General features: G+C 38.9%; 1 protein-coding gene across 20 annotated transcripts in view; it reads right to left on the reverse strand.

Annotated features, from left to right (window-relative positions):
• MCTP2 (multiple C2 and transmembrane domain containing 2) overlaps nt 1-14,900 on the reverse strand; it is a 256,284-nt gene that overhangs the window by 136,069 nt on the left and 105,315 nt on the right. For all 20 annotated transcript variants that reach the window (XM_063640081.1, XM_055277123.2, XM_063640079.1 and 17 more), the window contains 4 exons: nt 12,473-12,615; nt 11,624-11,700; nt 10,977-11,088; nt 6,702-6,737 (listed from right to left, as the gene is read on the reverse strand). In XM_063640081.1, the coding sequence (XP_063496151.1) occupies nt 6,702-6,737; nt 10,977-11,088; nt 11,624-11,700; nt 12,473-12,615 (368 nt within the window). The remainder of the gene's footprint in view (nt 1-6,701; nt 6,738-10,976; nt 11,089-11,623; nt 11,701-12,472; nt 12,616-14,900) is intronic.

Raw genomic sequence — 14,900 nt, forward strand, 5'->3', positions numbered from 1 at the left:
CAGGAGTATTTTTTGTATTTTTAGTAGAGACAGGGTTTCACCATGTTGGCCGGGCTGGTCTCAAACTCCTGACCTCAAGTGACCCACCTGACTCAGCCTCCCAAAGTGCTGGGATTACAGGCGTGAGCCACCGTGCCCGGCCCTGGATGCCCTTTTATGTTTTGCACCCAGAGCACCTCTCTTGCCTCACCTTAATCCCAGCCTTCCTCCATCAGTTTATGGTGAGGAGCCAGAGCCATGGCCTCCAAGGCCTGCCCTTCCTTACATCTCCTGCTTTTTCTCCTACAATTCCCAGCATCCTTCTTTATACTCTAGTCCTTCCCAGGGTTTCTCAAACGTGAAGGTGCTTTACAGTCACCTGGAGGGCTTGTTCAAAGATGGCTGCACCTCAATTCCAGAGTTTCTGATTGAAGAAGTCTAAGATGGGAGCCAGGAAGTTGGATTTCTAAGCATTACCAGCTGCAGCTGGTCCAGGGGACACACTGAAAAGCAAGCTGTTTAGAGCCCTACAATGAATAGTTTGGAGATCTTACCATATGCCACATTATTTTATCCTGAAATGTTTCCATCCATTTCATCCTCTTTCTCATTTGATGAGATTCATTCCAGTCTTTTTTTTTTTTGAGACGGAGTCCCGCTGTGTTGCCCAGGCTGGAGTGCAGTGGCGCGATCTCCGCTCACTGCAAGCTCCGACTCCCTGGTTCACGCTATTCTCCTGCCTCAGCCTCCGGAGTAGCTGGGACTACAGGCACCTGCCACCACGCCCGGCTAATTTTTTGTATTTTTAGTAGAGACGGGGTTTCACCATGTTAACCAGGATGGTCTCGATCTCCTGACCTTGTGATCCGCCCGCCTTGGCCTTCAGTCTTTTTTTATCTGAGGGCTTCCCTGAGCCCAACACAGAGATCAGCATCCAACCCACTCCACCCACCTGAAAGGCCAGGATAACGGTCTCATTGCACTCTTTGAATACCTCCATTTCTCCCACCTGCTCATCAATTCTGATGACTAAGTCTAATTCACCTTGTATCCAAGGATAGTTTCTACCACAAGAGTATGTGCTCAGTGAGAGGTTTTGGGGCAAAACTGAGTTGAACATCATCGAGAGGAGAGATTTGATGAGATGTTAAGGAAGACAGTCCCTCTGTCCCTCTGGTATGGAGTACATACAAGCTTTGAAAGTTCTGATAAATTGTTAGCTTCACCTAAACAAGGCTACAGCTTCCAGGAAGGAGGAAAGCCCTAGAAGTCATTCTGTCCAGGTTAATACTGACCTAGACTTCATAATAAGGCATCAGAAGGATCAGGGTTAAGCCATTCAGCAGTGGGTCAGTGCAGTGTCACATTTAGATTGATTGATTGATAGATAAAGTAGAGATAGATGATAGATAGAGACAGGTAGATAGATAGATGAGCTAAATTAGATCATAGATGGAAAACAGACAAGCAGATAGAGGTAGGTGTATAATAAGCACATAGACAAATGTGGCTGTTTTGAGTTCCCAATTCTCCAATCTTTTGAGTTTAACCAAGAAAATAAAAAGGTAAAAGGTGTTACTAGGAGTGGGCATTTGAATTCAGTTAAGAATGTATGAAAACAAAAAAACAGTACAACAAACAAAAATCACTTTATTGCCGGGCGCGGTGGCTCACACCTGTAATCCCAGCACTTTGGGAGGCCAAGGCGGGCAGATCACGAGGTCAGGAGATCGAGACCATCCTGGCTAACACAGTGAAACCCCGTCTCTACTAAACATACAAAAAATTAGCTGGGTGTGATGGCAGGCGCCTGTAGTCCCAGCTACTCGGGAGGCTGAGGCAGGAGAATGGTGTGAACCCGGGAGGCGGAGCTTGCAGTGAGCCGAGATTGCGCCACTGCACTCCAGCCTGAGCGACAGAGCGAGACTCCATGTCAAAAAATAAAAAATAAAAAATAACCACTTTATTAATTTGGGAATCATTCCAGGTACAACACACTTCTTTTAATTCCTCAAATGGACCATATTTCCTCCTGCAAGAGGGTTTTATTTCTACTACTTCCTGGGCTGACACAGAAATAAGACATGTGAGTTCAATTAGAGAAAGTGGTACAAGTGAGAGAGGGCATTTACCTAGAAGATGAGAGAAGTGGCATCTTTGAGTAGCTCCTTTTCAACCCAAAGATATATGACTACAGATAATCAGAAAACTTCTCCTGGTTCTCACCTGGGCTCTGGTCACAGAGCAGTTCATTTGAGAGAGAGGGAGACAGAGAGAGAGGAGAGAGAAAGGAGAGAAGAGAGAAAGGAGAGGAGAGAAATGGAGGGGAGGAGGGAGAGAGGGGAGGGGAAGGGGAAGGGAAGAGGGGGAGCAGGAGATGGGGAGGGAGAGAGGGGGAGGGGGAGAGGAGGAAGGGAAGGGGAGGGGGGAGAGGGGATGGGGAGGGGGATGGAGGAGGGAGAAGAGGAGGAGGGGGAGGGGAAAGGGGAGAGGGGAAGGAGGAGAGGGAGGGGGGAATGAGCAAAGGGGGAGAGAGGGAGGGGGAGAGGGGAAGGCGAAAGGGGAAGGGGAAGAGGGGATGGGGGATGGGGATGGAGGGGGACAGGGATAAGAGGGAGGGGGAAGGGGTAGAGGGAGAGGTAGATGGAAAGGGAGAGAGGGGAGGGGGATGGAGAGGGAGGGGGGAGGGGGATGGAGAGGGAGGGGGGAGGGGGATGGAGAGGGAGGGGGAGGAGGATGGAGAGGGAGGGGGAGGGGGGAGGAGGATGGAGAGGGAGGGGGAGGGGGGAGGGGGATGGAGAGGGACAGGGATAAAAGGGAGGGGGAAGAGAGGGAGGGGGAAGAGGGGGATGGGGTGAAAGGGGAGAGGGAGGGGGGAAGGGGTAGAGGGAGAGGTAGACAGAAAGGGAGAGAGGGGTGGGGGATGGAGAGGGGGGAAGGGATAGAGAGGGGGGAGGGGATGGGGAGGGAGGGGGAGGGGGATGGAGGGGGAGAGGGGGATGGAGGGGGAGAGGGGGATGGAGAGGGAGAGAGGCGACAGGGGAGGGGGGATGGAGGGGGACAGGGATGAGAGGGAGGGGGATGAGAGGGAGGGGGAAGAGGGGGAGGGGAAGAGGGAGAGGTGGACAGAGAGGGAGAGAGGGGAGGGGGATGGAGAGAGGGGAGGGGGATGGAGAGAGGGGAGGGGGATGGAGAGAGGGGAGGGGGATGGAGGGGGGGACGGGGATGGAGAGGGAGGACAGGGATGGAGAGGGAGGGGGGAGGGGGATGGAGAGGGAGAGGGGGTGAGGAGGATGGGGAGAGGGAGAGGGAGAGGCAGATGGAGGGGGGGAGGATGGGGAGGGGGAGAGGGGGAGGAGGATGGAGAGGGAGAGAGAGAAGGGGGAGATGGAGAGGGAGAGAGAAGGGGGATGGAGAGGGAGGGGGGAGGAGGATGGGGAGGAGGAGAGGGAGAGGCAGATGGAGAGACAGGGGGGAGGATGGGGAGGGGAAGAGGGATGGAGAGGGAGAGAGAAGGGGGATGGAGAGGGAGAGAGGAGAGGGAGAGGGGAAGGGAGATTGATTCCCTCCAAATGCTGTGACTGTCCTCTCAGTGTATGTAGCCAAGTGGAGGCCAACTGATAGGAGTGCCTAGAGAATGTGTCTTGCAGAGGTCAGCCTTTGCAATAACAGAGGAACCAAAATAAAAGAATATAAAACCAAATAGGCCAACAATTGGCACTACTAGTCAATTTCATACAGAAAAAATAATTACACTAGTATAAGTCATGTGTCTTACTTTAGACAGCAGACATATTAATACATACAACAGAGGGTCAAAAGAGAGGCTACGTAAGAGTGTGTACTTATCTCAGTGAAAATTCATCTAAAGTAAAGATAATCCATAACTAAATAGCCATTGTAGTCAGACATAACACCTATATACACCCAAATAATAGCAGGGGGTGTGGGGTGTGTGTGTGTGTATCTGCGTGTGTGTGAGAGACAGAATATGTGCAGTTTCTGAACACAATCAGTAATTTGCCAAAGCCATTTTTTATCACTGCTTTTTTGTCTTTATATTAGACTATTTGATATAAGGTAAATAACCACTGTCAATATTTTTTAGCTCTTGAATTGTTACACAAATTAGAAAAGAGGGAAATAAGGCTTGGAAACAAATCTGGTCACACCAAAGATTGTATATAGTAAATACATAAAGAGAACTAGGTGTCTACTTCAACCCTATTAAATGAAATTCCCAATTCTTATTTACATGCCCATTTTAAAAGGCTTTTGGGTGAAACCTGAACCTATTTTTAAAGGCAATCTCATTGTATTTACTATATTGAAATCCAGGGCTGAATAGTAAGAAAACAGTTGAAAAAAGGAATCTACAAAGGCCATTCAGGAACCTTTTGAATGATGCAAAATCACAGATTTATGTCATTAAGAAGCAATTATCTGAATAAAGTTATTATAAGAAAAAGATTCAGGTGACAAAGCTAATGATATTTTTAGGTAATACATTACTTAGGACTAGTAAAATTTTTAATACTCAGAGCTAAGTAATCTTCTTTATGTTAAATTATTACATAATATTAAATACAATGTGCGAATCCTAAAAGAGAACCTCATAATTTAAAAATACCAAAAGATAGGCCGACCAGGGTATTTCAACAACTTTTACAGATTGTTAATCAAGTGTCTATAAAGTCTCCATGTGACTAATTTCCATAAGCCAAATTAGACACGACCTGACTTTTCTCTTTAAAACTGTACATTCTCAGAACCAAAAAGTCAACATAATTGAAATTTCTCAGCAAAATATCACTTGCGTGCCTTGAATAAGAGCATAAGTAGCTTTCAAAAATTAATAAAGTGAACTTTATTTATCTAGGATTTTATTAAACATGTCTACTCGGGATGGGCATGTATTGTATCCCTGAGCCCACTGCACTGAAGTCAAATTTGAGAAGCTACACCATGATGGCAAAAAAGCAAAAAATGACAAACAGCTCAGTTCTAAGACACAACTCTGAAGTATACATATAAATACTGCTCTCTGGGATCTTCTGTTTCCTTCCTATTTTTGATAACTTTATCCAGGCCGTCAACATTTTTTCTATTCCCCCTCATTCGTTTGGCCATTCTTCCACAACCTCTCCTGTCCTTCCTAGACTTCAATATTCCCCAAGCTCACAATTTTTCTTTCTAGCCTTTATGTTCTTCCACAAACTGCCAGTACTCTCCCACAGACCAAAGCTCCCTAACTAAAGATGGTTATTGATGTACAGTACCAGTGTTTTAGTGCAGCAGCAGAATCAATAAACCAGAAAATACTGCTTTGTCAGGCTTCACCAAAGCATTCTGGGAAACTTTACTGCTTTGGGTGGTTACAGAAACTCTTAATATGGGAGAGTGAGAGCTGGGCTTTGTCCTGTGGTGAGAAGTGATGTTCTTCTACCCTCTAGTGACTATAAAGGAATAAGGCAGATGTTGAAGGAATTTTTGACACGGCTCCGTGTTATTAGTTCTTGAATATTAATTTTATTACTAAAAAGAATCAGAGTCTTGGGAACGAAGTGAACTCATACGGTAACAGGACACCTTATGAGAATTATTTTAAAGTGTTCATAATGCAAAGTATCACTTATTTCAGTAAGTATGAGTCAGAACTTCGTTTCCTTCGTATTTTCAAAAGCAAGATTTTAGAGTTTGCTTTCTTCTTAAGTGACTAGTAGAAGTCAGTTTAAAATTCTCTGTTTCTCTCTTTTGTTCTCTCAGTCTCTCATCTGCATCCAAACTCCAGTCTTTGAGCTGGCAGTGGCCCCAGTTTCAAACTCCTTATTATGTAGAGAAATAAGTAACTGAGGTACAGTGACATTAGAACTCAGAGCTGGCGTATTTGTGTGCACATATATGTGGGTGTGCAAATACAGGCATTCATAGAGATCAACTGTACATCTTCCGATCACACACACCACCACCACCACCATTCAGAAACTGAAGGAATAGTCTCAAATATTGCATCATTTCATAGGAATTATTTTGTTATTTCTCCTTACAAAGTAGCAGTGCTGCTAAATTAAGTTATAAATACTTTTTTGCTGTGTTTATTTTTACACTAATTTTCACATTTAGTCATTTATGTTACAACTGGCTACTTTAATAACTTCCTAAATTAATAATGCATTCTTGCACCTTTTATAAATCAGACAGAAATGTATAATTGCTTAAAAAGATACTATCAATGTAAAAAATAAATAACCAGCAATTGATGAGAAAGCTTTAAAGGAAATTTTACCAAAAAATTATAAACGGCTTTTTCAAAAGATATTAAAGAGACTTAAAAAGTATACCACATATTTCTTTCAATCTTTACATTGCCCCTGCAACACCGATGCTAGTTTCCATCTCGTGGCAAATAACTTCCTAAAGGGACTAAATCTAACCATGCTAAACTCTAAATAATCCAAGCTTAATGAAGTGTAACACTCTAACATGGCCGGTACATATAAAATGTCACCACTAAAACAAGAGTCAGCTCAAACATCTGGCAATACCCTTATTAAATAAATTTTTTAACGGAAGGTTGTTTTCTTATTCGTAACAGCAGTAAGAGGAAAAGAATTCTGTTTGACCTAAAGATTGGGTAGTATCTATCATGTAGTCATTTGTGTTTGCTACAAAGACAAAGTTTTTAACCAAATGATCTAAAGGAAAAAAAAAAGTATATTTACCTTGCTGGCACTTAATCGCTTCCGATTTGACCAACGCTAAAGATTGTGTCCGTGGAATGGTGAAAATGGCAAAATAAAACAGAGGAAAATAGAATCATTATCAATGTAATTATATTATGTTAGATGGTCCAGGTTACATTCAGATAATTAACATCCAAGTTCTGAGGTTATAGAGAAAGCACATTTGAGCAAGAAAATAGAAACAACAACAAACAGTCACATGTATGTGGTTGTGTTACATCATTTTCTCTAAGTATTCAGTATGAAAAAACAATGACATAAAAATACTGTTCAATCTTTAGAAGTACATTTTTAAAAATTATCTTAAAACACCATATTTTTCTCTCTAAAAAAATGGGTTTCTTCTGCTTGAAATACTCAGATATCATAAAAATGTTTAAGAAATTCATGACCACTGATAATTGATGTTTAGGTTTCCATAGTTTTAGATGCTAGAAAAAAATAATTCCATTTACTTTGAGTAAATCTCAATATTCAAAACACTAGAAAAAATATGAATAATTATTGCATAATTAAGAAAATGTGCTAATGCAGTATCTAAGGAAAAGGAAAAAATTTCTAAATAGCAAGAAACTTCACCACTGTTCTCTTTTGATCTCTCCTCTGTCATGCTAAGGCTGCTGAATTTTGTCTACAAATTATCTCCAAGCAAAACCCTCTCATTACTCCTGTCACCATTCAGTACTGCAAAGCTCTACTGTGGCTGGTTAACCAGCTAACTGGTTGTTACAACTTGGATAAATTTGGGAGATTACAACTCAATTATAAACCTAATTGAGCAGACCACATTTACTATTTTTCTTAAGAAAAAAATACCTTTAGGTAAATGACTGATCCACTTTGCCAATATGTCTTCCCAATACATTAGAAACCAGAAAATTAATAGTCTTCAGGGGAAATCCACTTACATTGCACTGACCAGCAACTAGAAATGTTGGTACAGAAATGACTGAAAAATATTCTTCATTAACTACATGTCCCCCAGTGAAATTGTGAGTTCAACATTCAGCATATGACAGAGTTATAGGTACTATTACCTGGATATTAATATCAGGGGTTTTTGTTTGTATTTTCCTGAAATAGTGACAGATATTTTCACCCAAACCAACCACCAAAATTAATTACCACCTTTTAGGTACACAGGGCTATTTAGCCTTTTGACATATAGGAATGCATTTGATATTTTTTAACAATTATACGAGATACAGCATGTAAAGAAATTGATGGAAAATGAGTACTACTATTCACTTCCTACAGTGCTACCAACTACCATATATTGAGTGTCTCTACGCAGTTCCAAGCACCATATTTGATAATTTCAATCTTCACAACCCTATAAAACAGACACTCTTTTTATCCTTGTTTCATTCATATATAAGGAAGTTATAGCTTAGAGAAGTTAAAAAATTCTTTGAATTAACCATACCACTGGTGGATCTAGGATTCAAACCCAGGCAGTCTGAGAACAGAGCTCATAATTTTAGCTACTGTTTTTTTCCTGTTTTTTGCCACAAAAAAGAACACAGAGCATGTTTGTCAGCCTTCCAGCCAGTGTCTTCCCTTCTGCCTGCACCATTCTCATACACATTTAAGTCCCTGGACATAAGAGTAAATTCATAAACATTTTGCACATACTGAGATTTTTGTCAGCTTGGTTCTTAAGCAACAAACGCTACCTCAAAGATGATTGGAAGAAAAAGGGGTAAAAAACTGAGAATTTAAACTGAAATCTCTCCACCACAGTTTAAATTAAAATGGAAATTTATAAACAAATTATCTCACTCAAATAATCTACTGATTTCCAGTCCCAAGTGCTAGTCATTCTCACTTAAAATCCCAATATAAAAATCTCTTTAAATATTAACTCAAACTCAATGAAAAGAACAAAGATTCTGATAATCTATTTTACCCCAAGGCTCCCAATATGCACTGTTAGCTGAATAACCACACATGGCCCAGAATAAATTATTCCTCAATTAATTTTCTTTGATCAAATATATAAATGGAAAAAAACTACCAATCAGAAGAGATAAGAGTAGGCAGTTTTCTATATTTCCATTATATATGTATATATGTTATATATACACACATATTTATCTCCATATGTATATGTATATAGGTATTCATATATATGTATATATGTATATGTATATATGGATCCATATATACGTGTATATATGTGTGTATATACATGTATCCATATATATACACACACATACATCTATATCTCCATATCCATAAATATGGATATAAAAATTCACAAAGGTAGCTATTTGAATATGCAGCTATTTTCATGGAGAAATCAACTACCTTTACAAACCCAACTTGAATAAATATGGATATGGAGATAAATATATGTGTGTGTGTGTGTGTGTGTGTGTGTGTATATATGGAGATATATATGTGTGTGTATATATAAATATATATGCGTATAAATATATATGCGTATATATAAAGACATAAATATATATGTATGTGTGTATATATATGGAGATAAATATATGTGTATATATGGAGATAAATATGTGTATATATGGAGATAAATATATATTTGTCTATATATAAGAAGATAAATGTGTGTGTGTGTATATATGGGGATAAAAATATATTTGTGTGTGTATATATAATCTATATATTGTACGCTAGGCTTCTGCAAGACAAAGACAAAAGAAAATAAGGAAGCACATGAGTGAGTGGACAGACATTCTGACAAAGTCTTCAACATGGGAGGTGGGGAGTCAGAGGCAACCAGGCCTACACTAAGAGGAAACTATGGCTATTCTTCAGCCCTGAAAAGACAGTCTCTTTGAGATCTTCTACAAAAACACCTCCAAGCTGTGTCTAGTATTAACTGTTCTGCAATTTGAAATAAATTGAAACTAAAATGGCATTATGTTAAAACTCCAAATTTTGACAATATTAAATATCTTTTAAGTGCCAATATTACTGCCAAACATAATCTAATATGCTACAGAAAAATTCACAAAGGCAGTCATTTGAATATGCAGCTATTTTCATGGTGAAATCAACTACCTTTACAAACCCCCCTTGAATATATAAGAAATTTTTTGAAGATATCAGCTGGCAAGTTGTCAACCACGTGATAAATAACTATTTAGATTGCATGCTATAACCTAGCCCCCAGCTCAAGTCACCAGTCACCTGCTGTGTCACTGACACTGAACCCAGAGTCATAGATGCAGCAGCAATGCTGTCAAGCTGAAGAAGAAGCTAAAGAAAATCCCTGCTTCTTTAGGTGGGATAAGAAAAAATACTTTTATTTTCAACATTAATTTAAGACATTTTAACATTAAAATATCTCTTTTATTGAGGTCGCAAGTGTCAACAGTGCCACTTTTTAAAAAGAAGTAATAAAAGGAATTCAAATTAAAAATAGCAGATATTTAGTTGAATCTTTGAAAAGGTAATTGAAAAGTCACACTACAGTTTTCCTACTGCTTTAAGCTATTTTCTCTGAGTTTACTAGTAAATCAGTCATGGTTTTCATCATAAAAAGCTACAACTAGAAGCATAAGTGATGTCAAAAGAAAAATATTCTCCTCACCCACCCCACTGCCTCAATTCAAGAAGCATTACTGAAGACCTAATTAGAAATAGGCTTTATATTTTTATATTGGATTATAAACATGCTAAATTATAACACATCTTAAAAAGCAGGTACTTTAATTGGCTTTAAAAATACTTTCCAAATAAGTCATCATCAAAGATGCTTTTGTTCTAATATAGCCTTAGAATTATAAAATATAATCCCAAATAAAATAAGATTATGATTTGTATCCACATTTTTGCTCAAAAGAAGAGTCCCAATCATATTGTGACAAAGTCTAATGCTTCACTGATGTTACAGACATCTTTGATAGGTACTGTATCAACTAGAAATTTGCATGTACTAGACTAGAGAACATTAAAATTTGTACGTTCCCAAAAGAACTCCCAATGGAAAACTTGATAGCTAAAAGTAAAAGAAGAAAGAAAAAACCAAAATGCTGCAAATGTATGCCTGATCATCTTAATAACACAAAGGAAATAATTCCTTAACAAATTTCCTTTCCGGTTCCTTAAAGAAGAGCATTGTATTAAAAAACAGATATTTTAAGACTCCATAAAATGTTCCCCCCCCCCAAAGTAATTGCAAAAATATCAGTCATCTGCTAGCTATCAAGGGACAATTGCAATGGGCCATTTCAAAATGACAAAATGAGTGGCTTCAAAAGAATAGAAGGTCCCACTTACATGTCTCTTGAAATCACCCTGTTTTACCACTAGGTTCAAATTTAAGACGATCACTCCCATGTCATCTTCCAAACTGTTTGGATCTTCCAGTTTTAAAATACATTCAGTTGTTCTACAAGCAAAAAGCAACAAATAATGCTACCACTTATTGACAGGACTGTATTGACCTACACGCATCAGGAGCTTATGGTAAAATCTTTTACCTCTGAATAAGGATTAGACACAATGTTAAGAAAGCACAAAATTTACTGAAAATAAAACAGTTACATTCAGAGTAGAGAAACTGTTTGGCATTGTTTAATTCAACAGTTGGTTAACTGATCCCCCTCCCCTACCACCCAAATAAAATGTAAACACTTGTTTTAATTTTAAGTTATGTTAATGAAACTGAATATTAACAAATCAAAGTACGAAACCCAATACACACTTTAGAATGCATTATAAAATACTTAACATCTGACTAACATATTTGGCACCTGGAAAGCAAAAATCCTTAAAAATACACTGAGAGTTATAACACTTTAAAGCTCTCTTTCATTTGTTCAGATTTGTTGTTTTTGTCATTTGACCTCAACAAGCACCATTTAACATTATCGTAAGTTCCCTCGAAAATTCATCAATAACAATTAAAAGTAAAAATACGGTACCTGTTAAGCTCAAGATCACTGAGAATGACAAATGCAGAACCCATGAAATCAGATTTGGTTAAATCTCGATCATAGACCTACAAAAGGACATAGGTCAATAACACATTATTATAGTAAACCAACCGAGTTTATCAAATTATTAACAAATGCAATAGGTTGGAAATTTTGAAATCAGTCTTTCAGATCTTGAAATACTTTGCATAGCATAGTTAAAGAGAAAGTTAGTCAAGCCAATGCAGAGAACAAAATTATTCAATCTTGCCCATTTTGCCTACTATGATCAAAATAACAGCAACAGTTTCTTTTAAGGCAGTATTTATATCCATTGAAATGTTATGCACAATGGACCACTCTCTGTAGTTTAAATAGTCTGTCATTAAAACTTAGTATTTTCCACAGTGAGCAGATCTGCCAATTAAATAGAAATTTGCTGAATTTTGTATAGCAATCTCATCCTGCACTCAACTCATGCAGTTTTAACCCAGATGTTGTAGCAATTGATGTTTACAACTGGTGGCTTGAAGCTCTATTAAGTATAAAGATATTCCTAATGTGAGAGGCTTTAGTACTTGTCGCCACTGCACTACCAGTAATAATTCTTCCACATTTGGTAGATTGAAACACAATCAATGTAGATATTATTTTCACTCTAATTTTCACTGGAGTGTATCTCATTGATTGAAGAGAAACAGTTTCAACAAACAGTATAAGGAATTTTTTCTATATTATTATTTTTAATCTGTCCTAATAAAAGAATTAATTTTGGCAAGTTCACGTCTAAGAGGACACGAGAAACTGCTGAGAAATGTTTTTAATAAAGGAGCAGATTTGAAAGCCATCTGTGATTACCTTCACACGTAGCTTTTGATCAAGGCTTTGTATTGGCAATACAACTATCTCATCCCATACTGGGTTCAAGTTCTTATATATGACTTTACTTTTGTACAGCGTCTTCCCATTCAGCTTAAATTTCACATAAGGATCACTTGTGCCTTTAAAAGAAAAAGAAAACAAGACAGAATTTTAAAATACATGTAAATGCCTGGGACTTTCATTAAATAAAGATCCTTTCCCCACTCCCCAGGCTACTGTCTCCCTGCACAGAGATTAAAGGCCTCAGAGGTGGAGGACAGAGGGAGATATGAAACAATTTGGGATAAATGAATGATTCTTTTTTCCCTTTAGTGGTAGACTATAAATGGAATCCTTGAGTAATTTTTATTTTGTTTCATTGTGGGTAGGTCACTCCTATACTACTCGCAAAAATTCAAGAAGTAAAATCTACCAGCACAAGCTAACAGGGTCAGAAGTCTTAGCAAGAAACCCACCCCCTCCTAGGAACTGCAGCAAGTCAGTGAAAAGTGAAAGAAATCAGTTTCAAACATTTAGCCAGATGGCTGATTCAACAGAATCCTATACTCGAAAATATAATCATAATAAATAAAATCTCTGGAATCACTGGCTCAAAAGATGGCACGATGGGGCTACAAGTGAAACTGGAGGCGTAGAGATTAAATTGACAAAGTTGCCATTCTTTGCTGCCTCCCCGCACCTGCACTAAAGCAGCCAACATTGTCTCAGCCAGGCCAGCTGAACTCCACATCAGCCAGGCCCTCAGCTGGCCTCAGCGCTGACACGGCTGACCTGCCCAGCTCCTCCCTGGGAGCTTTGAAACAGATGCCAAAAGAAATGAATAATGTCCCTCCAGTTACTCTGCCCAAAGCAAAAAGAAGGGCTGATGGCAGACCCTCCTCCACACTTTTCAGATCAATGGAAGTAAAAAAAAAATAAAATAAAATGCCTGCAAACATAATACATGAATTATGTATTGTGCATGTGTTACATGCATGTGCGTCGCATGATACAATGCTTGGAATACACTTGTTCATGAACGGTGAAAGAAGAATGCACAAATGAATGAGCAATCAATGAGGAGATAAATGAAGGCCAGCTGATAACGCTACAAAGAAAGAAAATCTAATTTGGGGAGTTATGATACTATAGTTAATTTTGAAACACGGCACAGTGAATAAGCATACAAAGACCAACAGCCCAGTCTGTTCACTGATATCTCCCCTGTGCCTTGGACAGTACCCAAGACAGGCCCCCAGAATATTTATTGAAATGAATTGCTGATAGCAACAACAAGCCAACATAGTCTAGGAATATTATATCAAAAATTAATTAGGCTACTCTATCACAACATTTATCAAATCATTAATATCCATCATGCATTACTTCAATCTTTTATTTTTTCAGCTCCTTTTAATATTTCTATTTAGCTCCAGTACTAAAAATTACTGAAAATGGAATGCACTACATTTCCCAGCTACTTGAACTGAAATTAACATCGCTATGAAGTAAAACAGCAGCCATGATTTAAAAGCCTTACTAGATTAAGTAAGGCATGATTTTGAGAAGTCAGCTTTCCAGAATTGCAAGCGTACTAACTTTAAACAAAAATTAAATAAGCTGCAAATAGATACATATACATAGTCAAATCTCACATTTTAAGTTTGATAACATAAGAATAGAAGCCCATCAGCTTTTAAACTTGGGCATGCACACACGCGTGCATGCGCGCACACACACACACACACACACACACACGCCGTGTTCAGGGGCAGTTCTGAGAACAGTAAAAATGAATGCATTCACAGCCATTCAGTGAAATGCTCACTAGTGAGAGTACAGTCGCCCACCCCCTCCCTCCTATAGCAGAAGAGAACACCTCTGGCGAGGCAGACTTTAACAATCATTCTGATATATATATATAAAAAAGTGGGGGAAAACTATAATAAAAAGAGGCCTTTAATTAAATGAAATTGCCACTCTGGGATCAGGCCTTCATGCTTGTCAGCGTACTCTCAAAATAAACATCTCAAAACTAGGCCTCAGTGGTGTCAGTTTCTCACAGGCAAGGCATACTGGGTAATCCCCAGGCATCTTGACAGCTACATAATGTTCAAACTGTTTCACGGGTGAATGGCGGCAGTTGCGTTAAAGAAAATATTAATGTCTGGAATTAATAGAAAAAGGGACCGGGGTTTACAAAGCCAAACAAGGAAAGAGGGTGTCAAGTTAGTGCCGCGTTAATTGTTAGGGAAAATTTGAGAGAAGGGGGAGCACATTGTGATTTTCTCTCTGAGCCTAAGTGCCTCACTGTCAGGGAAGTGACATCTCAACTAGGCAGCTTCTGAAAAGGGGTCGGCCGCTCAGGAATGCAACTCCCAGATTATACAAATGATGAGATGACACCTGAATGGGTGGACTTTAA

This window comes from Symphalangus syndactylus, chromosome 5 (assembly GCF_028878055.3).
Source record: "Symphalangus syndactylus isolate Jambi chromosome 5, NHGRI_mSymSyn1-v2.1_pri, whole genome shotgun sequence".
Classification (NCBI taxonomy): Eukaryota; Metazoa; Chordata; class Mammalia; order Primates; family Hylobatidae; genus Symphalangus; species Symphalangus syndactylus.